Here is a 25,821-nt window from a genome sequence, read left to right on the forward strand (position 1 = left end):
GTAGCAAAGCACGGCGCCCAACGGGGAATCTTCCAAGAGGCCACACAGCTTCTAAAGGGCTGGCGGTCAGCTGCATGGCTTCATTTTTGCTTTCCGTGTCCTTTCATATGAATTTTTTTCACTTTATTTCAATAGTGTCTACTCATGCCAGGATCTTGGTGGCCGCGGGCATGCGTGCAGGTCTCGCAGAGCACAAGCCCTCCTGCGCGGAAAGGCAACCACTCCAACCGGGCAGCCTGGGCAAGACTTAGAAGGTAAGGACAAAACGGACGAGGAGAAGATTGGAAACGTGGACACAGAGGATGAAGATTTACTCTTGGTTCCTCCAGAAACAGGATCGCTCTCGCCAAGGACCATCAACCTGCCCAGACTTGACAGTGGACTAATGGAACATCACCAAGTCCCACTCCCACCCGCCCCCACTCACCTGCCCCCATCCAACTCACTTCGAACCATCCCCTGCTGCGTTATCATCTGCTCCTCAACGGTCAGCCCTTCCCACCAGGGCACGAACATCTGATTGGCCTGTGCTACGTGCAGCAATGGCACTAACTAACCAAGTACCTTTGGAAAAGCACCTGTGAAAGATACACCTGAACTACTCCATCCATCAATTTTCACGGCAGCACACGCAGAAAGACTTCGGCGCTGCCAACACACCTTCTCTTTGGATCCAACTTCACGTTAGGAAAGCTACCTTAGACCTCCCAGAAGAAGGGCACGGCCACCAGCTTTGCCCTTCCCGAACCAGCGACTCTCAGAGGTTGAGGACTGGCGGAATAAATTCAGGTCTTGCCTTGTAGGCAAATCACACCACGAAAAGACCTCGAAGCCAAACAAGGCGACCTCCTTCCACTTGAGACAGCAACGGCAGGATGGTCAAGTAATCGAGGAGCTCCACCTCTAATGCAGCAGGTTCCCAGCCTCATGTACACTTACAATCCTTGGAGCTACTTGCGATATATTTTCACGGCCTTGCTGGCCACGGGCAGCTGGACGCTATTTCTTCTTCTAGACAAGGAAAGGACAGTCTTGGAAGTCTGTCACGCTTCACCTCCCCTCCTCTTCAACATAGCCCACGTAATTATCATTTATTACCTGCCTGGAAACACCACCCAAATCCTGGAGCTAGATGCTGCCCGCAGAGATCAGAAAGCTCCTCCAGTACCAGGAGAAAAGCAGCACCAAAGCTGAAAGAAGAACTTGACGCTTGCTCGCTTTTACCTTCAAATGCAGGCATTTGTGAAAAAAAAAAAAAAAGAAAAAAAAAAGAGTTTAAATAACAAACGTTTGCCCAAGTATTTATAAATTGAGCTAAAAAGAGTTTTCCTTTCAACTAAAGGACCCTCATCGGGTGTGTAGTCCCAACACTGAGGCACTGCAAGAGGTGTGGGGTGCGAGACCCCAAATTTCTCCCCGGCCATGAATGTTCCCATCATGCCCCTTGGGATTTCAGGCAAGACATGGGACCGTTCTCTCCCACCTCCCTTGATGGGATCCTGGTCTCTGACAGTTTTCCATAAGCAGAACCACAGCATCGTAGGGTTGGAAGGGACCTCTGGAGATCATCTAGTCCAACCCCCTGCCAAAGCAGGGTCACCCAGAGCAGGTGGCACAGGAACGTGTCCAGGCGGGTTTGGAATATCTCCGGAGAAGGAGACTCCACAGCCCCTCTGGGCAGCCTCTTCCAGGGCTCTGCCACCCTCAAAGGAAAGAAGTTCCTTCTCAGGTTTAGAAGGAACTTCTTATGCTCAAGTTTGTGCCCGTTACCTCTTGTCCTGTCCCCGGGCACCACTGAGAAGAGCCTGGCCCCATCCTCCTGACACCCACCCTTTAAGTATTTATAAGCATGGTTTGGTCTTGCTTCAGCATTTGCAGAAGAAGAGGAGTTCCCACCCACCCACGCTGACAAAGCGGACGAGGGGAAAGAGGAGCCACCGCCGTGCTCTTCGGATCATGTCAGGTCGCACGTACGTTTGAAGTTGGCCACCCAGTTCTCAGCAGCCAGGAGCAATCTTGTAACGGCCACTTCCTCCACCGCTCGCGGAGCTGATCTTCAGGAAAGCTCTGTAGCGCGAGGAAATCCTGACCATCGCCACCAAAGCGTTATCGACACAGCAAGGAGATAATAACGACAGGAACTGCCTTACGGCAAACTCACCGCCATGATTCATGCGACTGCTTGGTGCCAAGGTCCATCAAGCTGTAACACAGCGAGGGGAGGTCACACATGCTAACACGGGTTATTGTGATAAAAAAAAAAATAAAAGAGGTGGGTTCCTACAATTTGATGAGCATCATCTACTCTCCCTCTGGCAAATGAATCAGGTCTTCAGTGCGTGATACGGCTTACTGCGTCGAACTTGTCTTCTCATAGAAGGCCACAGGTCCCACCTTCTCCCTTTGGGGAGGTAGGTGTTATCTAGCCTGGCAGATATGGAATGCCACCTGGAAAAAGTATCGCCATTCACGGTGGTGGAACCCAGCGTGGTGTGCAAGTTTCACAACCGCTCCAGATTCACAAGAAGTATGACAGAAGCCACAGCAGCCCTCTGATCCGTGTACGACATCCCCCAACAGAGAGATGCAGGCTGCTTTGATGATGGACAAGACCAGCGGGCAAACCACTATGGGTCAGGGCCTGCAGCGCTTCTCCCAAGACCTTTTACTCCAGGAACTGATGGCTCAGACCATCACGATCTGTGATACACGTCCGAGGAGAAGCAGGCACGTCATGAAAGGTGCCAGCTTGAAAACCTGGGTGCTGCCTGCCGGGTGGTGGTCAATCCCTGGAGCAAGGAGCAATCACAACATGCCAAGCAGCCGTGCCTCCTTCAACCCCATCCTTGCTGGAGACCATACCTCACCAGCCCGCGGGCTTTGCTCGTGCACTGTGAGAGCAGCAGAAATTCCCCATCTTGGACAACCAGAGAAAGAGAGGTCAAGGACAAGCGAGAGACATGAGGTCTCACCTACCCTCTGTGGGGATTTGGCCACTCGTTGAGCAGACGCTGGGGAAGATGCTGCCCTGGCACGGCGGAGGGGACAGTAAGGGGACAGATTTCCCCCCAACCATGAGAACAGCCATCGGTACCTTCTCCAAGCGCAACACCACACCAGAAATAGAGCACCCCGGAGACTTCATTTTATTTTTTCTTTCTTTTTTTTTTGGGGGGGGGGGCGGGTTGTCTTTTTGCAGCTATGGATTACTGAGTTCGCAGAGTCTCTCTTTAATGTCACACGCGCAGCTCAGGTCCCTCAGGCCCCAGCAGAAGCAGCCTGGGATATTTGCACAGACCCCTCACAATGGAAGGAAGAGGGTGTAGGAGGGAGGATCAGGCTGCTGACCCCTTTATTGTTCTTGGGCCAGAAGAAAGCTTCCTTCTGGCTTAAGAACCACGGCGCTGAAAAAGTTTTCCAGCCAAAACGAGTCAGATGGAGTCACTGGGTGGTGGTTTTTATTTTTTTTTTTTTTTTTTGTTATTTTTTTTTTGTCTCTCTCCTTCCCCTGCCTCCCCCTGCGGCCGAGCGACGGGGAGTCACAGGGTTGCGCTCCATTCACAAAATACCTGCTGCACATCACGTAGTCCTTCCCCCCCGACGGCGGGGAAAGGCGCTGTAACCCAAGCAAACGAAAATAAACCATTTTTTTTTTTTCTTCTTTCTCCATAGATTTTAAAAAAAAAAAAAAAAAAAAAAAAAGAAAGGAAGAAAGGACCCTGCTCCCAGACTGACGCCTCCAGGGTGCACCCGCCGGGGAAGGGGTAGGCGGGAGGTGGGGGGAAGCGAGACGACGATATGAAAGAAAACAAAACCAGCATATTCTGCTCCAAAAGGATTAAATGGAGGTTTTCCAAAAAAACACCCCGCCATTATATAATGAGGCTTAACTCGGAGTCACGGGGGTCACACGATGCAGCAGACTGGAAAAACCGAAGTGCAGCGTGGCCTTTTCATTGTTAAGCCAACCATAAAAAAAAAAAAATTTAAAAAAAAAATAGAAAAACGATATTGTGATTGCACGACAAGGTGGCCGCTCGCACACTAGTGGTCGGGGTATTTTTTTTACCCCCCCCCCCCTTTGCTCTTCTTGGCTGAAATACCATTTTAGTGTGAGTTTGACTCCTCGCCTTTCTGCCTATCGGGGTGGTGACCTGTTTTTCCGGGACGCTGCTGGTGCCGGGCAGAGATGCCATGGGGAGCACGGGGACCACGGCGGCTTCCGAAGCCTTAAGGTCCAACGGGCCGATTTGCACTGAAAGCAAAATAAAGCACAAATGCAAATTTTACCCCAATAATCCAGATCAAAACCCATCGCTGGGTTTCCAGATCGAAATTTACACGGAAGGAGATGATTTTTTAGCACGCTGGTTGCATCTACGAGTCCAACCATGATCCACGACCACCTAGCCCCCAAGTTCTCCATAGCCTTAGGTTGAGTTGGTCGTACAACCGTGGGCAACCTTGAAGCTCCTGCATCCTTGATGTCTCCTAGCGTTTCCTACACCAGAGGTCCTAGCTGCAGGGCTAAACGAGATCCACAGACGCAGCGGCGTGGATGGGAACAACCCAAACGAGAAGAAAGCTTTAAAAAAAAGTCCACCCTAGCCCTCGGATTTTGGAAAACCAAACCTTCATTGACCACGGGCCCAACGGCTACAGCAGACCGGCCACCACGGCATGCCCAGGAGGTCCACCTGCAGCGGTGGGACCTACCAGTACCATCAGGTTGGAAACCTGGACATCATCCTAGGTCCGTGTTTTCTTTTTACGTTACAACAAATGCAAATTTGCTTTTCATCTTGGACTCTTAAAAAAACCTGGCTTCGGTCCAGATTGTCTTTGCAGAGTGACCACGAAACAGGGAATTTCATTTCTCCCACCGCCATTGCTTCAAACCCTGCAACTACCAACCCCCCAACTTTTTATTCTTATCTCGTAAACACGCAGCAATCCAAACTTGAGGAACTTTATGTAGTATTTATTCACAGCCCAAAGAGGAAGGGCGTCCAAACGAAGGCGTACGCAGCCCACCACCTTTACCGAATGATGTCCCGTTACGGAGCGAGTGTCGGTGGCCCCATCCCAAGACCAGCGAGCAGAAGCCATTAGTATCTCATGTGATATCTCCTTATTTTGCCCAGCCAAGGGGTCTTATTTTGCCCAGCCAAGGGGAAACAAACAGTTCCTATAAGCATACATAGTTTCTTTCCGTTCGGACAAGGCGCCTCGAAAGAATATACAATGAGAAACGAAATAATCAAGCGGGTGACAAAAGCAGGAAGAAATGAAGCTTTATCATTCTCCAGTGGTTTCTCTGCTCATACATTACAGGAATTTAAAAAAAAAAAAAGAAAAAAAAAAAAAGAGAGAATTAAAAAGAAAGCAAGCCAACAATGAGGAGTTTCTCCATGGTGGTACCAGCAGGTGAGGAGCAGAGCAGAAAAACCCAGGGAGACATGGACACCGAGGAGCATCGTGTGGCCAAAGGCGTGGAGACCACGTTCCTCTTGCTATTTCTATTAGCCCAGATGAAATCCTTCAACCCCACCATCCAGCGAAGGTGTTTTAGGGATGGCATAGAGTTTTCTTTCCCTGACCGCCTACAGCCGGGCGCTTGCCATTTTTTTAGAGCCGGCAGAAGAGTTCGTGGAGTATCTTAAAAAACCCAAACAACCCCCCCCCCCAAAAGGTATTTTGAAAATCATAAAGCGAGGGACAATCCAAACGCGGGATTAGAAAGGACCACTGGGTTACAGAGCTCGGTCCTCGGCGAGGACATCGTCTAATTGCCTTCCTAAACAGTCTTTATTTGCCCCCCGGAAGAGACATCCAGGCATCGTGCGCGGCAGTAAATTTCCCACTTAAAAGGACAATCTTTAACCGAACCACCTTGGATTGCAATAAACACTTATCCTGCCACTAAATACCTATATTTACACCCATAGCTATATATATATATATGTATGTATATATATACATATATATATATATAATTTCCCCAAGCTGGATGGGATTCACTTACCTGCTGCCTCCGGGCAGGAAATTCACATTTTAAGAACTTCTGCTCTCATTTATCGTATCGGTTGCTATTTCCATAACATCAGAGGAAAGGGAGAAGAAAAGGGGCAGGGGGGGTGGGCGGGGGGAAGCATCTTCTGGTCGAGAAGAAATTTTTCAGCGTGACAGGAAACATTAACCTCATATTTCGTCAGACAAGGGACAAGGACATCCCCCATTAGCGGGATTTTTTAGAGGGCGACGGGTTTCTAGGCTCCGTAGGTCCCCTCCGCCGACGGGGACGAATGCACGTCCTCTCTTCTCTGGTCCTGCGCTATGTCTGTTATTATGATTATTATTATTTCTTTTTTTTTTTTTTAAGAGAGAAATTCCTTCCTTAACTTTATATTATTAAAAATTCAGGTCTTCCACAGGGAACGGGGAAGAGGATCAGGGTGGGGAAATAGCCAAGGCAACAGAAATAGCTGCTTGACCACAGACACACTGAATTTTGATTTGGGCTCTCTAGAAATCTCTATTTTTTTTATTCCACCCCCCCCCCCCCCCCGGCTACATTTAATACCTTTTTTTTTTTTTAAAAAAACTTACTCCACAAATGGCTTCAGGAAAACATTCAGCAAATTCAAGGGAAGGCAGCGAAAGCCCTCTCAGATTTCTTATGAATTCTCCGGGAAAACGAGGGAGAAAACGACGTAACTCTATTCACAAGTTAAAATTCAGGCAGGATTTGGGGGACGTGCGTGTTACAGTCTATAGAAAGGACTGGGGAAAAAAAAAAACCCAAACCAAAACCTTTCGGGCTTGCTTTAGATATTACATAGCTGCACAAAAGCAAACCTTTTTGAAAGGGAAGTCAACTATAAGGCTGAGAAAAGCCCTTCTTGCTCTCTGGAACTCAACGCGCCGACATTTTTGAGCCCCAAATGCCTATCGAGTTGTTATTTAGACCCCAGTACAAGTCCCCATATCTAAATTCCCCAGAAAACTTCAGTTCTCAGGTCTAAAACTACTCGTGAAACCCTTAAAAGCAAAACAAAGGATTCTTCTTCACCATCCTCCCAGGAACAGACTTACCCATCCGGCTCTCCCATCATCTCCCTGCGGTTCCTGGCCACGAATCCAAGACTCGCCACCTATTATTGGTAATCCCAGCGTAGTCCTGCCACTCAACCTCCTTGTGTCTACATCTCCCGCTAGCCCAGCCCAAGAAAAAGCTGCAAAGCAGCCAAAATCTCATTGTTTGTAATTTTTTTTTTTTGTAGCACAAACCAGTGCCTGGCAAACTGGGGTCTAAGGAACAGAGACAGTCCGGCAGCAGACACCACCATGGTCCTCATCTCCCTCCCGCTGAAGCTGACACGTCTTTCAATGTGGGTTGGGGACAACAGGGTAGATGGGAGACGGGGACAGATGGACAAACGGGAACGCGAGTGTTCAGCGGAATATCCCACATTTGAAGGGGCAGCAGCATCTTCTGGAGAAAGGGAGGACCCCATAACACATCTGGTACTGCTCCTTATGTAGAGCATCGCTTGGGCCCTGCTGGAGCATCCCATAGGAGCAGAGTTGAGGATTACTACATTTGCAAAAGTGAGATTTCCAAGAGGAATCACGGAATGGTAGGGGTTGGAAGGGACCTCTGGAGATCACCTAGTCCAATCCCTCTGCCAGAAGAGGGTCACCCAGAGCAGGTGGCACAGGAACGCGTCCAGGCGGGTTTGGAATGTCTCCAGAGATGGAGATTCCACCACCTCTCTGGGCAGCCTCTTCCAGGGCTCTGCCACCCTCAAAGGAAAGAAGTTCCTTCTCATGTTTAGGTGGAACTTCCTATGCTCAAGTTTGTGCCCGTTACCTCTTGAGTAACGGAGTAAGGGAGGTGTCACGATGCAAACTAGGAAGACTCGGGGGGTCTTCCCGGGGCATGTCATGCCCTCTTGAGGCGTGTCTAACCCCTAGGCACCAGCTCCCTCAGGGTCATGGTGCTTGGACAAGGCAATGACAGGGGCTTCACAGACACCTTCAGTTTTAACCCTGCTCTACTCAGGGCTTCCATCTGCTTTGAGGCTCACGACAACGCGCAGTCCTAACCAAATTCAGTCCCGGGTGCAGAGAAACACCTTCCCCTTCCGCAAGCCCCAGGGTCCCCCGTGTTGGACGTGCACCCCGAGCGCGAGGTGGGCGCAGCGGGACGGAGAACGGCATGACCCAGTGCGGGAAGGTGTGAGACGCAGCCACTTCGGGGTGAGGTTTCTGCTTGGAAAAAGCCTTTGGAAAAAGCTTCTTGCTTCCTCTGCACAGATCCGTGATTCGGGGCTGTGCAGCGAGGTCGCAGTGCCCTCTAGTGCTGCGGGGCTCCCTTCTGCCACCAGCCCTGTCCCCTCAGCCACCAAACCCCCAGCCAGCCTTCAGAGCGGCAACGTAAACCACCCTTGCCCTTTCCACTGACCCTCCTTGAACACCACAAACCTGTGTCTCTGAATCCAGATGACCCAAAAAGGGTGTGAGAGCACCTCAATGCCTCCCATCCTGGCAAGAGCCCGTTATTGGTCCACCATTCTCCAAACAACAGGGTCCCAAACCTGCCCAGCTGACCAGTACCAGCTCCAGGAACCACAACAAAAAAAAAAAAGGCATCTCCAGGACGACCTGATTGAGAAGACACCCCCACAAATTATGAGCCAACGTTGGTGAGTCTGCTTGAACTGGGTGATGATGATGATGGCGACAGAAACATCAAAGCTCTTGGTCATTTCCCTGGTGTTTAATTGTGGGGTGAATCAGTCTATTATTTGATATGGAAGAACATCATAATCTGAAAAACCCACAAGAAAATCTCCCCTTTTCTGCACATCCAATAAGAAAACATGGGGTTTACAACCTGGTTCGAGGCTCACAGTAATTTTGCTCTACTGTCAGAGCCCAGGCTTGGGCCTTGCAAGAACCCACGAGCTGCTGACCTGTGTAGAAGATAAGCCAGCCTTGGTCCAGACCTCCCCTTTGCGGTGCTTTGGAGATAGCAACGGTCTCATCTGCCTTCGTTGGCCAACGGTGGTCTTGACTCTAACACTGGCGTGATGCTGAAGGGGTTACAGGTGACCATGGCACTTTGCCCTCTCAGCCCAAGGAGATGGTCATTGTCAGCTGGGTTAAATGCCACTAAAAGCAGCCCACAAAAAGACCCTATTTTACTGGAAGTCACGGCAAAACAAAAGCTTTTTACTCAGCAGGGGAGATCTGACTCCCAATACGTTGTGACCTATACTCAAGTAAACCTTGGCTCTTTGACAGGGACTTTCCACAGTGGTTTTAGCAGTTACAGTATTGGAAAGACCCTTGGGATAAGGGAAACTGGCTTGTTAGACTAGAAACCTTCTCTGAAAGCAATGCTGTGCCTCCACGCTCTGGATGGAGTCCAGCAGGATCTGGCGGGGGGGAGAAGAAATCCCCTTAAGTTTAGGGCTCCTAGGAAAGCCACCGCAACTCGTTCATAAGCGTTCGGTGGACACACAAAGGACGTCAGGGTTAGGCCTCATGAGTGGCAGGAGGGACATACAGCACGTGGGGCACACCACACCGACCAGGTCACTCCCAGTGGGAGGGGATGCCAGGCAGAGGGATGAGCCCACCCCAGCTCCACCGGTGCAGAACAGCCTACTGAGAGCGGGCCATGTTTTTGTCACCAAGGCTCTGAAAAAGGAGGCATCTGGGCTGGCTAACGAGCTGGCTAAAATGACAACTGCCCAACCTTGTAGTGCAGAAAGAGCGGGCAAGAGAGGACAAGGACCCTGTATGGTGATAGTAAATAACACCACCCCACCAAAGAGCCGTCCCTGAGCTCCAGAGAGGCCCCTGTCCCCCTGCCACCGCCACCCTGGAAGGGTCAGCGATCTGTCGGGTTCTGGAACAAGCCCTCACACCAGTGCTGGACACCGACCTCCTCCCCTTGCATGGAGAGTGACAGCAGAGGGAATGCTCAGCCACGATCCACCGTTCTTCCCCTGGACACCTGGATTGGCTTCATCTCTCTTAAGGAACCTACCATGTCTGAACAAGTCCAGGTGTGAGCTGGTCCTTCTGGGTTCCTTACCATCCAACCTTCTCCTCATCCAACCTTCTCTAGACCTCTAGATGGTCTAGATGCCCCAGTGTGTCCATGCCTCTCCTACAGCCAGAACCCCAAGTGACCAGCACATGTACAGGTCCCACCTTTACTCACATGATCTCTACACTGAATTGTAAGGTCTGACTTGAAAATACTTGTCAATGAGGAGAGGTCCCAAGGGAATTGGGTAGAGACGCCTGTTGGATGCCTAAATTCAGGTGGGATCCCAGTATGGTCAGGAATCCCAGAGCTTCTAAGCCTATTTGGACAAGGCCAGGAGTACAGTGGTGCTGCGAGGAACACGAACAACTTACAGACTCTGCCTTTCTCCTAAGGAGCTGCTCCCTTGCTCCTCATCCAACAAGGAAGCTGGATGACAAGCTGTAGCCAAAAGAGAAACAAGCAGTTTATTGTAACTCCAAGCATATGACAAAAAGGGTCAAAAATCAGTAAGGAAACAGGAGATGAGCTGCAAGGCAATTAAGAAGCCAAACCAAACGATATCGGTGCCATCTTCCAAGTTTATCCCATAGAACCAGTAAAGCCCAGTATGCCTTTCAAAAATGCCACATAATTTCTACCTCCTAAAACACAAGGCAAGGAACCGTTGGCCATTGAAGGCACAGCCACACCGTTTGGAGGAAGGCAGGCCCATCCTGAGGGCGCGAGTCCAGCAAACCAAAAGCCAAAACCAGCAAGATGCCAGTCCAGAAACCATTTGGGATGTGTCCCAAAACTCTCTGCTCGTGTCTAGCAGCATTCACAGCATGTTCCTTGCATCCTTCGTGAGCTTCACAGGGAGGATGGAGGGCATCTTGGAGGAACGTGACCCCTTGGGTTATTTTCTGTGGTAAGTGTAGAGTTTGTCAAGGGCTTGCATCCTGAAGACCATCTCTAGGACTAGGGTATTCATCTGTGACGCATCCAAGCCTGAAAGCCTTTCTGAGTATTTTCCAAAGGGAGCAAAAGCAAAATGCACTGACTCAGCCCTCCCCCATGACATCTTTGTGACACCAGAATGGTTACATGGTCTCCTCCAACAAACGAGCTGAGGTGAAAATGGAGGGGATGATGAAGACTGGCTCTGCATCTGAGCTGCGCCTCTCTAACGTAGCCGACAACCGATCCTCCCTAGCGTGTAATAAAAAGCAGATCTTATGAATGGGGAATACTTATCTTCAAAAGATTATTTGCTTCCAAAGTCACTTTTTGGCAGCACTTAGGTGAATCAGTGCCCAAATCCAACTACGGGCTCCTGTGAGTAAGAAGAGATGGAGAGGTTATAGCTCATGAGCCGAGCCAAAGCAATGACCTCATGAGCTCCTAGCCACGAAGCTTTCAAAACAAAGCCTATTTACCAGTAAAAACGAGCGCCCCAGATGAGCTTTGAAAAGACGGGGCAGGAGGAAGCTTCAAAATACCGGTTGTCGCGAAGTAATCGCTCCCAGTGATGAAGCGGAGCCTGATTCTCCTGCCCGCGCGCGTCCACGAGATGGCAGAGCGCGCCGCGCTGTGGAGCATCTCCAAGAGCGAAATGCAGAGGGAAATGCACGCTGCCTCCAATTTCAAAACAAAAGGCTGGCGACAAGCATTTTTCCCCTCAGACAGCTATGATGAAAGAGGGTTTGGGGTGGGGGGGGGGGCTGTTTTGGGGTTTGTTCATTTTTTCGCCTTTTTATTGCCTAATTGTCCTAGGCTTTCTTTGCAATATTTCGTTAAAATACTATTGCTAGATTCCAGCAGCAAAACTCATGTGCATATATTTACGTCCACGTATCCAGAATATTCTGCTTAAGCCATTAGGGGAGTCGCTGTATCTCTCTGTAGAGATACGCATGCAGTCCTGGACGTACACTGGAAATTAGTTGTAGATTCATGTCCTACGTCCGTCCTACAAAGGAACCCAAATTTCCAAAGCAGCCTGCAAGTAAGACTCACTACCTCTCCCAAACTTGGTGCTCTCTTAACCCTGCTACAGCTGCTGAAGTCATTCAACCACAAAACATTTGGATCCAAGCTGTGCCGGAGGATGCTCGGACCGGCACGGTCACGCCAAAGGATGCTTGGACCTGCCCAGGCGCACCAGAGGATGCTCGGACCGGCCCCTCCGCCCATGCACGGCTGCCGTAAGCAACCCATGAGTTCTTAAACACAAACAGAACAAGAGTTTACTTATCTCCAACCTGAAAAGGCTCTTCTTTAGGATATGACACAAACGTAACTGCAGTGTGGGAAAGCCCTATGGAAGGTGAAAGGTTTTTCTTCCATAGGCTCAGAAGAATATTTTCCCTTGTGCCCCTACGCACCGCGCTCCACCGAGCCATTTAAAACAAGGGGTAAACACCAGCAAAATCACTGTCGACACCGCACAATCACATTCAAATCCAGTTAACAATGATATGTCGGGATTAAACCAGCTGTCTGCGAGTATTTCACTTGTCAACGCCGAACAAGATAAATCCTCACCCAGAACTACCCGGCTCCCAGTTCCCGCAGGCGCATATGACTGTACCTGCCTAGGTGAGTCTCCAAAACAACGTAGTATTGCATGAGTCTGCCCAGAGGCACAAACAAAACACCAAATCCAGCGTTCCCACTAGGTCTTCCAGCTTAGAGCTGCCCCACGAAGAATTAAGCCAGATATTAAGGTCTATATTGGTATTAATTCACCGGAGTCGATGGACTCGACCTGGTGTTACGACAGGATGAGGTGACAACCAGACCAGCAGGACTTGGCTTATTTAATAGCTGTCAATCATAAAAAGTTAAACCCTGGAGAAGAACCTTAGCTCCTTGCACCAAAGATAGTTTGAGTCCTCATTCCAATTATTCCCCAGGGAAACTAACCTCATTTTGTGGAATTACTGGGGTGTGTATCAGCTGAACCTGATGTTTCCTCCCTGTGACCTAAAGTCCAGACATACCAAGCATGGAAGAAACTGAGCAGAAAGCAGCTGCAGGCAGCTTTCCTCCCTGCCAAAGTCAGCAGCAATTCTCCGTTCTTTCCACTGGTTCACTTACTTAGTGCCAGCTAGCTCACCCAGAAGAAATAATAAGATCATCACATGGTTTGCAGGATGAGCAAGGCTTTTCCTCACATGATGCATGAGCAAGAAGCCCGGCGAGCTCTTTGTTCAGCACTGAAAAGGGTAACCGCTTACTACAGCTCATGAGAACTTCTCCATCCTTCCCTCTGGAGGCAACTCGTTAAAAATACACTGCAGCAAAAACACGTTGAGCATCCAACCCAGGATGCTCAGCTCCTTTGAGGACTAGCGCTCCGGAAAGTGAAAAATTATATGATGCTGACAAATGGACCTAATTCAATGGGCTTTTTTTAAATCTCATCCCGCCATTCCCCAACATTCGAGCGTCAAAAACCATTTAACCAGCACTACCAAAACTGGGGATGTAGAGGGTGATCTGGAGAAAACATACAAGTAGATGACCACTCCATATAAACACAGGCGCGCCCCATAGAGGAAACATCTGGGTCAGGACACCATCACTGCTGCCTTCCTAGAAGGAATTTGTTTTGGAGTTTTCGGGAGACTTGGTGCTCTTCAGAACCTCCTTCCCTAAAATATATGAGCCCTGTGTCCATGTACGTGTATATATATATATATATATATGTATACATATACTGTCCTCAACGTTTCCCCTCCCAACGAAGTCTCCGCAGTAACCACAGACATAATTCTCCACCACAAATGCCACAAAACTATAGCTCCGCGCATCCAGTCCAGGCTTTCCCACTTCTGGGAAGGGTTTCCTAAGGACAAGTAAGGCAGGGAACTGCTGGTCTCCACCTTACCGTGGGTAGATGTCCTCATCACCTACCTGCCACACTGGAAGGACTTTCTCTATGTCGTTCAAGTTGATGCCGTCACCATCCTCGTATTTCCCTTTTCCGAGCCTGCGGCAGGAAGAAAACAAAAACAAACCCAAGTGAAACCTCGCTGGAACCAAAGTTAATTTTTTATTACGGCGCATGGGGAAGCTTAGTTGTTACTGCAAAGGACCCTCATGAAAACTAAGAGGCTCTCTGAAGCGAGTAAGCTCTGCCTCCAAAACACTCCCACGCCGGCACAAAGCCGTTAATACAAAATTAAATGCTTTTCCCAGTTCTCTCCACCTGCGCCATCCGCCAAAGCGTTCAAACCCTTTTGGTTAATAGCGGCAGCGAGCAAACAAGTCAGTCCTGAGCAGTGGCGTTGGGTGATTTAATTCCCAGACCGAGCGAAACCGAAAGCCCACCTGGTCCAAAAAAAAAAACCCAAAAAACAACAAAACGAGGACACGAAAACATATATGAAAAATGTTTCCTTTGAAGCACCGCTCATTTGTTGGGTCTCCACGGGAGCTCCCGTTCCCCTGCTGAGAAAGGTGTCGGCGACCAAGCACAAACATCCATCTCAGCCAGCAAACAGCCATCGATATAAATACAAACATACAATTTGAAACGCAAAAAAAAAAAAAAAAGAAAAAAAAAATAATAGTGGGGTGAGAAGTCAAGCGCTGCCGGACCAAGCACAGAGGTGGCAGCTGAAGGACTTTCTTGTAGCAAGAAAGGGAAAAAAAAAAAAAATAATCCAAAGATAATTACTAGCTGGATGCCGAGAGTTTGAAACGATCCAGAAGAAGAAAAAATAGTCAATAAACACCATCCTTCCACATTTATAAACAACTGAGGTGATCTGTTTTTATTGCGCAAGAATGATAATGTATTTTTTGGTCAATTAGTGACAAGATATTGTTAAATAACGTACATTAGATAGATATTTTGACAGCAGCACGTCCAGGTAATCAGTGCCCAGAAGTCAGAGAACAACAGATCTCGGTGGAATTACAGCAAATGGTGTGGAAAACAAAAAAAAAAAAAAGGCAAAAAGAAATGGAATGTGCTAAAGCACCGGGCTCGAAAACCAGCAAGATGGTTTTCAGAGGGCTGGAGCCCCTCTGCTGGGAGGACAGGCTGAGAGAGCTGGGGCGGTTCAGCCTGGAGAAGAGAAGGCTCCGGGGAGACCTTCCAGCCCCTTCCAGTCCCTCAAGGGGCTCCAGGAAAGCTGGGGAGGGACTCTGGATCAGGGAGAGGAGCCATGGGACGAGGGGGAATGGTTTTCAACTGGAAGAGGGGAGATTTAGATGAGATCTGAGGAAGAAATTCTTTGCTGTGAGGGGGGTGAGCCCCTGGCCCAGGTTGCCCAGAGAAGCTGTGGCTGCCCCATCCCTGGAGGGGTTCAAGGCCAGGTTGGCCGGGGCTTGGAGCAACCTGGGCTGGTGGGAGGTGTCCCTGCCCAGGGCAGGGGGTGGCACTGGGTGGCCTTTAAGGTCCCTTCCAACCCGAACCATTCTGTGATTCTATGAAGACAGACCAGTTGCAGGTCCAGAACAGGCAAATGTATCCTAGGAAAAGGTTATCTGAAAAGGATGGGGACTGTCCCAGGGTGAAGGCCTGATGCTGGACTGTGGCATGAAGGCAGGGGATGAGGAGGCAGGGATTAGGGGGATGAAGGCAGCTTTCCTCTACAGGCTGCACGGCTGAGCCTGAATGACAGGACTGCAGGCAGCTGGGGCAGTCGTGGTTCAAAGAGGTGGCGGAGAAATTTCTCAGAGTACAGGAAAAACCGAAGTGATACGCGGGCTTGGGAGATACCTGCCATGAAAAGAGAATACGAGCTCCAAAAGGGCGTTTGAACTGGAAGAGTAAAAGCACAGCAAGAGCTAACGCTGGAAATCAAAGGCAAATTCAGGTCAGAAATGAGGTGCATTTCCCTGGTTTTCCTTAACCACCACCAAGCTCAGTATCCGCAAATAAAATCAGCCGTCTTTCTGGAGGAACACTCTTCAGCCAAGCAAAAAGACACTTGAGGTCAATCAACTGGATGCAACTACATGGTCAACCTTTGGCAAGCGATCAGGACAAAACGGTCTCTTTGGTACTTAAAAGTGGAGAAAACCCATTCTGAACAGCATCTTTCCCCCCTTTTTTTCCCCCCCCACTATTAAATTTTTCATTGCACAGCTAGCACCTCAAAAACCCCCACTCAAGCAAGAGGGAAAATGCCTAGCTAACAGGTGGAGACTCTCGGAGGTTGTCCTGGGTTGAGCGACACAGGACTCATTTCTCTTCTAATGCTGGGGAAAACTCCACTTTTGGAAGACTCCAGCGTGTGAATTCGTGAAAATATTTACTTTATAGCCAGCTAGGCTCTGTGGGATTCAAGGTCCCAGTGTTTTCGAGCCTTGCCAGCTGCAGGGATGAGGAGGAGCAAGGCCTGGGCGTTTGACCCGGGCTGGCCAACAGGATTATTTCATACCATGAACATCACATTCTATATAAATTAGGAAGTTTGATGCACAGTTTCTCTCTCCCTTGATGGCGGCGGTCCAGAGAGCTCCTGGCCCCGGTGCCGGACACCTGAGCCCTTCCCTTCCTCCCGAAGCCGCAGCACTCGCAGTGTCCGACGTTTACTGCTCCCTGCTGGGAGCGCACGGCTTCCTGCTGAGAGAATTGGCTGAGTATAATTCTCGTATATCTTATATTAGTATCGGGATTGATACTGATTCTTTAGCATTATTGTTAATTATTTAGTCTCATCCTATTAAATCTATTTATATTTCAACCTTTGTGCTTCCTTGCTTTCCCCGATTCCCCTTTCCGGGTGGGGCGGGGTCATCGGGTGATAGAACAATTGTCTAAACGATGATAAATTGTCACGGGTTTTCTCAAACCGTAACAAAGGTTTAGCCCGCTGAACTGTGCTCAGCACAGATTCAGCACGGAGGGCTGACGAACGCACAACAGAGACAACTAGAAAAATTAAAAAAAAAAACAAAAACAAACCCAATTTTGTCTGCGCTTCCTCCATTCTAGTGCAGTTTACTGATGTGACCCACGTTTTGGGAGATGCCCCGCTTGTGCTGATGGCATCTATTTAATTTTTCTTCATGTAGACTAATTCTCATTCCATTTTTACAGCTGTAATATTTAGAGATGATTAAATATCTCATTTCCGTACCATCTTCCCCACCTCTTTGCACCCTGGGCGTTCCCAGTACACCAGGAACTGGAGGCAGGCCACAAAGCAGACCCCGCTGCGCTCTCCCTGCACGTAGCAGATGTCACTGGTAGGATCATCTGGCAAGTGCCATCAACCACGAAGCACATTATATCTTATTTTACAGAGGGAGCACATCATATCTTATTTTACAGAGGGCCCTTCATCCCATTTTCCAAAACCATCTGTACAAATGAGAGCGAACAACACTAAGGCACTTAGCGACTTAGAAATTTAGCGTTACGCTGTTCCAAATATTCCGAAAACTGCTGCTTGCGTACCTCCAGCAAATACTTGGAGTGCAGGCAAAAAAAAGCCTTATACAGTCGTGCCAGTCTATACGGTACGGGAGCCTCCTGCGGATGCTGGACCCGAGCCAGGGTGAAGCGTATGGCATTGGCCTTTACTTCGGCAAAACCAACTTAGCAACAGAAAAACTTGTCCGAAAGACCATTTCCACCCCTACATACAACGCGGCAACGAGAATTCAACCTGCAATCCTCCCAGCCCCATCTTTTAGACCTGTTCTGAGTTGTCTTCCTTCCTCTACGGGCAGGAATTGATTAACGACTAGGAAAAAATGACTAAAATTCGACGGGATCGAATGTAGTTATGGAGTTCGTACTCTGTTGGTTTTTTTTCTTGAGCAGAGGTTTGCGGCGAGTTGCATCAGGGATGAGCTGAAGCCTTGTCGTAACTTGGGGTAAGAGGACAGGTAATACAGCCTGGAGCTGTTTAACGGTTTCACAGCTAGCAGATATTTTACCGCTAGCAGCTAGGGGATGAACACTTGGCTGTACACGCATCACGCTGACGCTCTCTCCTTGCCTGAGCGGATGAGCAGAAGCCCGGCCACTTGTGGGAACTGTAACCGGGATCGACACTAAACCGGGATTTTTTCCTCCAAGATTGAGATGTTTAAATACAGGAGACTCGGATCCAGGTCTCCCGTATTTAGGAGGTCACCAGCGTAGTTTAAAGACTGAACTCTACCAAGCGATACAAAATACAGTGAGCAGCTCTGCTCCAGCCCAGAACTGGATGATAAAGGAGCCGGAGAGACTGAGCATAGCATCCCCAAATCCCGTAATGTGGTCCAGCACCTCTTCCCCACACGAGCCACGCCACCGAGCTAGCGTTCCCTCTGCAAAGGAGAAGTTAGAGACCTTGTTGGAGAGCACGGTATCGCGTGCGCGGCACTCACCCTTCTCTGTCTATGTGAGGCAGCGGGTGTTTTGAGGTGTTTCGCAGTTTCCTGTGAAATTGGGTGAAATCTAGTTTTTCAGGCTGCAAGTCCCACGTCGCACCACTAGGAGAGAAAAACAGGGAAAGACAAAGAAAGAAAGTCCGCTACTAATTAAACACCAACCGGCTGAAGAGCAGAGGGCACATCGGAGCCTGCAGACAAGGAAAGCTGGTACTTCTGGAAGAACCTCTCCCTGCTGCAGAGCAGACGGATACGGGCCTCCAACCTTCACACTGTTGCATGACTTTTAATTTCTTCTAATTTTTTTTTTTTTTTTTTTTGAGATGATGAGCTCCTGTTGCTTGCTCTAAACCCTGATTTTGATGGATGACGCAGCACGATGCAGCACGCCTTGCTAGCTATACGCGCCCTCTGTATCAAGGGGGTATGGCAACAGGTAGGTGTTCTGGTCCACGCAATGGAGATGTTCTCTCTTGGTCCTGCACAACCTGCCCGATCCAATGGCCCGGAGCAAGTCCTAGGTGGGAACTTAACCCCCGCAGACTCTTGTAGTGCTCCAGGCACAGAGAGGGAGATGTATAAAACTGGACAGAAAGCGTATTTCACCACCGTCTTCATGCTGAAGCATGAAGAGGCTCTCTCCTCATGAAGAGCCCTTCCCAGCAGCTACAAAGTCAATGCGTGGTCGCACCGCCAATTAATGGAAGACGAGAATCCTGGAGCAGTAGCTCAGAGCTGCCTCAAGTCTTCGTAGAATGGTTTGGGTTGGAAAGGACCTTAAAGATCATCTAGTTCCAACTCCCCTGCCCTGGGCAGGGACACCTCCCACCAGCCCAGGTTGCTCCAAGCCCCGTCCAACCTGGCCTTGAACACCTCCAGGGATGGAGCATCTACAACTTCTCTGGTCTTGCCTGCACAGCTTTTGGATGACTACAAGTAATCATATCAGTGCCGGTTTCAGATGTTTGGACTGCAGACCCATCCAGCGGCCTCTCTGAAGCACGTAGGATGCCTTAAGTAGATTGACTATGCTTAGGGCCGCGGGCTAAATGGGCATGGGGAAGAGGAGGAGCAGCGACACGAGTATCGGTAGGGTACTCACTGGCACCTGGGTACTGTCAGGATGGACACGCGGGCAAAGGCTAAGAGAAGGCATGGTCCATCTCTCTCTCTCTCAAAGAATTTTAAAACCGGCTTACCTGAAGGAGTCAAAGGTGTTGGCAGCCCAGATGTCCGTGCCCAGCATGTCAAGGGAGCTCTCCTTGTTGCCATTCTAGGAGGGAGGGAAAGGCGGTTACTCGCCAGGAAGGCACGAGGTGCTATCCGGACCACGGCACAGGCCGGCACAGCCGTGCAAGTGTCCCAGCTCTATGCGTGGGCTTCTCCACTTCCGTGTGAATCCACACTCACTGCAACGCAGAGACCCCTTGCCTGCTGCAAAAGCACACCGTGAAGGCAAGGAGTGGCACAGTTTCGGCCTTGGGGACACAAAGCTGTGGACAACATGGAGCAGACAATATGTAGGCTCAGCTCTGACTCCAGCCCTGTTCTCCTACCCCACCATCCACAACCTCCAAGACCCACCAAGCTCCAGCGGGCAGGCTGACATCCCGATCACGAAGACACCCAACTTCAGAGTCACAGACCAGTTGAGGTGGGAAAGGACCTCTGAAGTTCATCTAGTCCAACCCTCCTGCTCAAGCAGGGCCACCTACAACTAGGTGCTCAGGACCACGTCCAGGTGGCTTTGGAGTATGTCCAAGGATGGAGCTCTTCACCACCAGCTACCAGGGCCTGCTCACCAATAAGGATGAGGAAAGATGTCCTGCTTCGTTAAGGAGTCACGGTGGCAAGACTTCTTGCTCTAACAACAGGCGGGGGACATCAGAACCCTGCACTGTGCCACTTCTGCCACGCGCACCAGTAAACCAGTTCACGCGGTTATTCTGGTACGTGACCCACCAGCCCTAAGGTGACGGTTCCTTCCCTCAAGAAGCAAAAGCGTCACGGTATAATCCGGTGGGAATTATGAGAAACCTCCAGCAAACTGCAAAGCACCTTGAATTTTACCGTACAGTTGCTTTTGGCAGCAACCCGAAGCAAAAGTATCTAAAGCAAAGACCTCACACACATCCTTCATGACCCCTTTGCAGTCACCAGCCTACACGTGTCCTCCCCACAGAAAGAGGGCTGCCCTCTCCACCTTTTACCGGCGAAGAAGTAAAGCAGTTGGATTTTGCCGGGACCATTTAAAAAAAAAAAAAAAAAATCAGACTTGAGTCAGACTTTTTTCCCCCCAATGTTTCTTACATATATTCAGATTATTTAAGTATTTCAGCCCAAACGGTCCCAGCTCTGGTGAAACAAGCGCTGGAGGATGGTGGCTTCCATATATTCCCCGTCCTACAATTTCTGCCATTTTCAAATATTATTAATAATAACCACTGAGACACTAAAACCTCATGAAGATGTGCCTATTTCTTGATGAAGCCCCAGACCTCGGTCTGCCCATGCAGTGAGCAGTCTTTTCCCAATGAGCAGGACGCCCATCCTCGGTGCACGCTACGGACGGTCGGACTTCACAGCAATTCCCAGCACAACAAGCAATTTAGACACCAGCTGCTCCAAAACCAGCCACATCGCTCCCTTTTTTGTCTCCTCCAAGGGGTCCGTGGGTTACGATTTTAACCTCCGGGGATCTGCAAGTCAACTTGTCTCTGCACAGAAACAAACTACCAGAAATAAATAAAATTCTCACGATCAGTTATGGAAACAGAGCTTTTCATTTTAGGCAAATGTAAGGAAAATTATCTTCCACCAAGGAGGGAAATTACTTTTCCGACTACTTAAGAAGCATCCTCACGCGGTAAAATGAAAATACACACGTGCAGGTCTTTATAGCTATCATCCAAAGGAGAGATACCTCTTCTTGCTGACAGATCCATTTCTCGTTCCGTTTCCTACGGATATGGGATATTGTAAGTCCCTGTCAATGAGCCAGCTACAATAGGAGTTCCTAAGAGGAAAGAGTCTGGGTTCAGGGAGAACAAATGGGAACATGTAACCAGTTGCAGTGCAGATGAGACAGATCAGCAACAAAGATCCCAAATAGCAAAAATTTAAGAGAAAGCGGGTTCCTAATGCAACGGGTCGTGTCCTAAAATTGTTGCCCAAATTCAGCTTGGACCAGGGCTTCTGAAGACCCCCTTCTTGACTCCTGAAATAAAGCGTCTAGCAATTACCCTCTGATGCTTGGCTTGAAATCTGTTGGGATGCGCAGGGAGAGTTTTGGCACCGACACCTCCTAATCCACAGCATAAGCGAAGGCAACACAAGCTGTCCCACCCAGCCACCCCGCATCTCCTCGGCGCTCTAACGGTGAGCACCGGGGGGTCAGCCCCGGAATTTCCCAGCAATTAGGAGAAATGGCAGCGATGGTGCAGGAGGTCAGACGGGTGCAAGCTTCTAGGCAGCGGTTGGATTCTCCCACCCAAACCGGGCTGCAACTCCTGGTCCTCCTAGATGACGTCCCTAGACGATGTCCCCACGACCTCTTGGAGACGCTCCAAGCATTAGCCAGACTCTATAAAGACGGCGCCAGGGCCAAACGACAACACACCTTGTCATTAAGTTGTGAGTCACTACGGTCATTCCAAGAATTCCTTTTGGTCTTCGATGACCTGTCTTTATAACCGGTTTCTGTCTCGACTCACAAGGCAGGGAACATGCCGGCTGCCCAAGTGAATCCGGGCTGTAAAGTGCTTACTAAAATGCTCACAGCACAGGACCAAGACTTCAGAATAAGACCTTAAAAAAAGCCAATTCTCAAGTCCAGGGATGAAAAAAAAAATAAAAATAAATTGACATGTATTTAAGAAGAGAAGTGACTTGCTGTCAGTTCCCCCAGGACTGCAATTATAACCGTAAGCAGTTTTAACTTGAAGCTCCCAATGACCCAACCCTCAGCTTTAGATAATAATTTTCACCGCAAAGGGGTTAGTACTGCTGAAAATTAATTAAGCTACCAGGAAAGATGATTGAGAGACACACCGACGAGAACGAGATAAATACCCAGAACGATCAGAGATCCGGTAAAAGCCGATCCTACACCCAGTACGGTTTAAAATGCACGTCCATAACCTCCGTCCCTATGAGCACACACCATCTCCATCCACCGTCGCCCAACCCCCGTAGCTGCCCACACAAAACCAGGGACGGACGACGCCACCGGCTGCGTGGACTCTGACTGTTTACCCGTGCGTGCAGCTTCAGCAAATTCCCCACAAAGTCGGCATTTGCATGCCCGCAGCAGCTTTTTGAAAGCCCAGCTCAGCGTCCCACCGGTTCCTCTCGCCGCTCCTCATGACCAGCCTCCAGCGAACCACTGCAAATACAAAATCATCCTCTTCGTCGCACGATTGCCAACAGGGTTAGCTCATCGCCGTGCCTGGCATTAACGTAGAACGCTGCCAAGTAGTCGGCTGAGTCTGTGGTAAAAATTCAGGGATTGTCCTGTGTCATGTGTTATTTCTTAAGCATTTTTCAGCTCTACGTTTGAGAAGATTCCCCCACCTTTCCTCCTTCTCAGCTGCCTGCGACCCCTGGCTACACTTTCATAAAAACCAAAAAGGATATTTAGATAACAAACTGTCTGAAAAGGCTCTGATTAAAGGTTTTGTTGTTGAAAATTGCAAGTCTTCATAAGAAAAATATAGATATTTTGAGGAAGACACTATTATCCCTGCTCGAAGAAGAAGGATATGTTGAGTCTCGCTCCTCCAGAAAGGACCATCACTTCCCAGCAATGACACGGTTCTGCAGGTCCTCTCCCACCACAGCGTGGCTCAGGAGGAGAGACTATTTCCTCAAGTTCTCCAGGATGGATGAGATGGATGAACGGACCAGGACTGTGACCACCGGCCCCGCATCTCCCAGCGGCCACCCTCCGCTTTTGGCACAACCAACACTCACATGTGCAAAAGTAGAATTACAGAACCATAGAATGGTTTGGGTTGGAAGGGACCTTAAAGACCATCCAGTTCCAACCCCCCTGCCCTGGGCAGGGACACCTCCCACCAGCCCAGGTTGCTCCGAGCCCCGTCCAGCCTGGCCTTGAACACCTCCAGGGATGGGGCAGCCACAGCTTCTCTGGGCAACCTGGGCCAGGGGCTCACCACCCTCACAGCAAAGAATTTCTTCCCAATATCCAATCTAAATTTACCCTCTTTCAGTTTGAAATCGTTACCCCTCGTAGAGCAACTCCAAGAGGAGAGAGGAGGACAGAGGCTGACTAAAACATGAAGAGGAGGTTCCTGGTCTGAGTTCAAGGAACGGACTGAAAACCAAATCAAAAGCAAATTCTCAAAGTCTTCTGCAGGGCAGGAAGGAAACTCCCCATTTAGCCCGGCTGATGGCTCCCATGGAAAGCAGCTGGACCCAAGGTCACACGTTTAACACCATCTATGTGGTGTCCACTCATATATCAACATCTAATGAAGACTCAACAAAAAATAATTACAGGCATCTCTTAATTTCCCCAAATGAAAATACACCAGGACTTCAAATAAAGAAAAAACCCTAATTTCCTTTGCACTAAACCAGCTGACTAGGGACTTCTTTCCCAATATTAAAGCACTCGGCACACCTCAACACGCTTCTTGAGACTGAAGAACAGCTACAGCCCTCAGCAGCCAGGTCCCACATTAAGCGTGAATTAATTAGATCTCTGAAGTGTCCTTCGTAATTGACACGCACTCACACCCTATGTGTAGACACACACACAAAACACATCATTAGGAGGATGCCTCTGATCAACAGCGAGCAAAGGACGCAGCTTCAGCACGTCGCTACCAGATATACCTTGGTCCATTGCCTGAACTGGCTGCTTCTCCCGCGGCTGCCAGACCTGGATCCAGACCCACACCCAGAGCCTGACCCCGGCCGGGATCCTGCGCTCCCACTGCTGCTGTGATCCCACTCTCCCTGGAAACAACAAACAGCTCGCTTTAGTCAAGGGCAACGCCATCTCGCACCCACAAAAACCACAGACCTGGTGAACCAGGAGAGCTCCAGCACCCAGACCACATGCGCAAGCACCATTAAACCCATGCCCAACGCCTTATTTTGGGGCATTCTCAGAGTCCTTTAACATGCCGTATTTACACATTGCAAAGGGATGACATTGTGGGAGGCTTCAATGAATATAAGATCTGGCTCTAGTCTATGCATGGGGAAAATAATAACACCTACCTCCTCTATCTTGATGAGAATTACGCATATTCAGCAACCCCACCCCCTCTAAAACTCCTTAAGGGCACTTGGACGATGCCCTTAACAACACGCTTTAACTGTTGGTCAGCCCTGAATTGGTCAGGCAGTTGGGACGAGATGGTCATTGTAGGTCCCCTTCCAACTGAAACAGTCTAGTTCTACTCTAGTCTGGAATTCTCGCCTCTTCTAGGACTCTAGTCTGGAATTCTCGCCTCTTCTAGGACTCTAGTCTGGAATTCTCGCCTCTTCTAGGACTCTAGTCTGGAATTCTCACCTATTGTATTCTAGAGTTCTGTTATATTCTAGAATACTGTTATATTAAGTTCTAGACTTCTCTTCTATTCCAGACTTCTATTCCATTCCAGACTTCTATTCCATTCCCTTAACTCCCCTCCCAAGCCCAAATCAACTTCTCAGCCAGTTTGTCCCTCTGCTTAGCCCACTGTTGGAGTCCAGCTACTCGCACGCTTGGAGTTTACCAGGAGACAACATTACACAAATAACTATTTTTGCCTATTAAGGAGCTGTGCCCAATATTCTCCTTTGTTTTCCTAACACTTGGTTCTACTGTCAAACAAGGTGCAGGTTCCTTGTTCAGCTGGCAGCCCTTCAGGCCGAGCTGAGTCATCCGAAAACCAGAAAAACTCACCCAACCAGCCCTATCTACCCAAACCTCCCACAAGGCGCTTGGAGAGAAAGGTGGATATTGTCAGGGCAATTGTTTTAAAAGCTTTGCTCAGAGGCTTGGGAAAGACCTTTGAAGTGACCTAAGATGATTTAAAAAAACCCATTAAATCACAGAGCGCAGAATATTCAACTCTTTCAAGCATTCTGAAAATCAGGGAAATACAAAGGGGGAACGTGTGTTACAGGACTGGTGTGAGGCGACACTTCTCATGTCTCAGATATCTTCGTGGGGCTCCATGAGGCCTTGAGGACACTGCCAAGGGCTAAGACAAAGGCAGAGCCACCATGGCTTTCAAGAGCCAAAAGGACTCACCAGCAAAGCACACGACAGCCAAGTCCAGGTCACTAATTCGGAGGTACAGACCAGGTCTCACCTCCACCACTGCCACCTGGGTTGGATGGGGCAGGGAGACAGCAGCACAGCAGACCCTAAGCCACCTAAGGTAATGCTACCCAGTGGTCCAGCATGGACC

At 49.3% G+C, this 25,821-nt stretch overlaps 1 protein-coding gene across 5 annotated transcripts in view; it reads right to left on the minus strand.

Annotated features, from left to right (window-relative positions):
• LOC128902051 (CBP80/20-dependent translation initiation factor-like) overlaps window positions 1-25,821 on the minus strand; it is a 157,347-nt gene that overhangs the window by 85,817 nt on the left and 45,709 nt on the right. For 3 of the 5 annotated variants that reach the window (XM_054184379.1, XM_054184378.1, XM_054184377.1), the window contains 3 exons: window positions 19,591-19,664; window positions 18,389-18,493; window positions 13,964-14,039 (listed from right to left, as the gene is read on the minus strand). The exons of 1 other annotated variant lie outside the window; for it this stretch is intronic. In XM_054184379.1, coding sequence (XP_054040354.1) covers window positions 13,964-14,039; window positions 18,389-18,493; window positions 19,591-19,664 — 255 coding nt within the window. Of the gene's footprint in view, window positions 1-13,963; window positions 14,040-18,388; window positions 18,494-19,590; window positions 19,665-24,250; window positions 24,374-25,821 lie in introns of all 5 variants that reach the window. One more of the 5 variants, XM_054184381.1, reaches the window with a different exon arrangement.

The sequence above is a fragment of the Rissa tridactyla genome, chromosome W (assembly GCF_028500815.1).
Source record: "Rissa tridactyla isolate bRisTri1 chromosome W, bRisTri1.patW.cur.20221130, whole genome shotgun sequence".
Classification (NCBI taxonomy): Eukaryota; Metazoa; Chordata; class Aves; order Charadriiformes; family Laridae; genus Rissa; species Rissa tridactyla.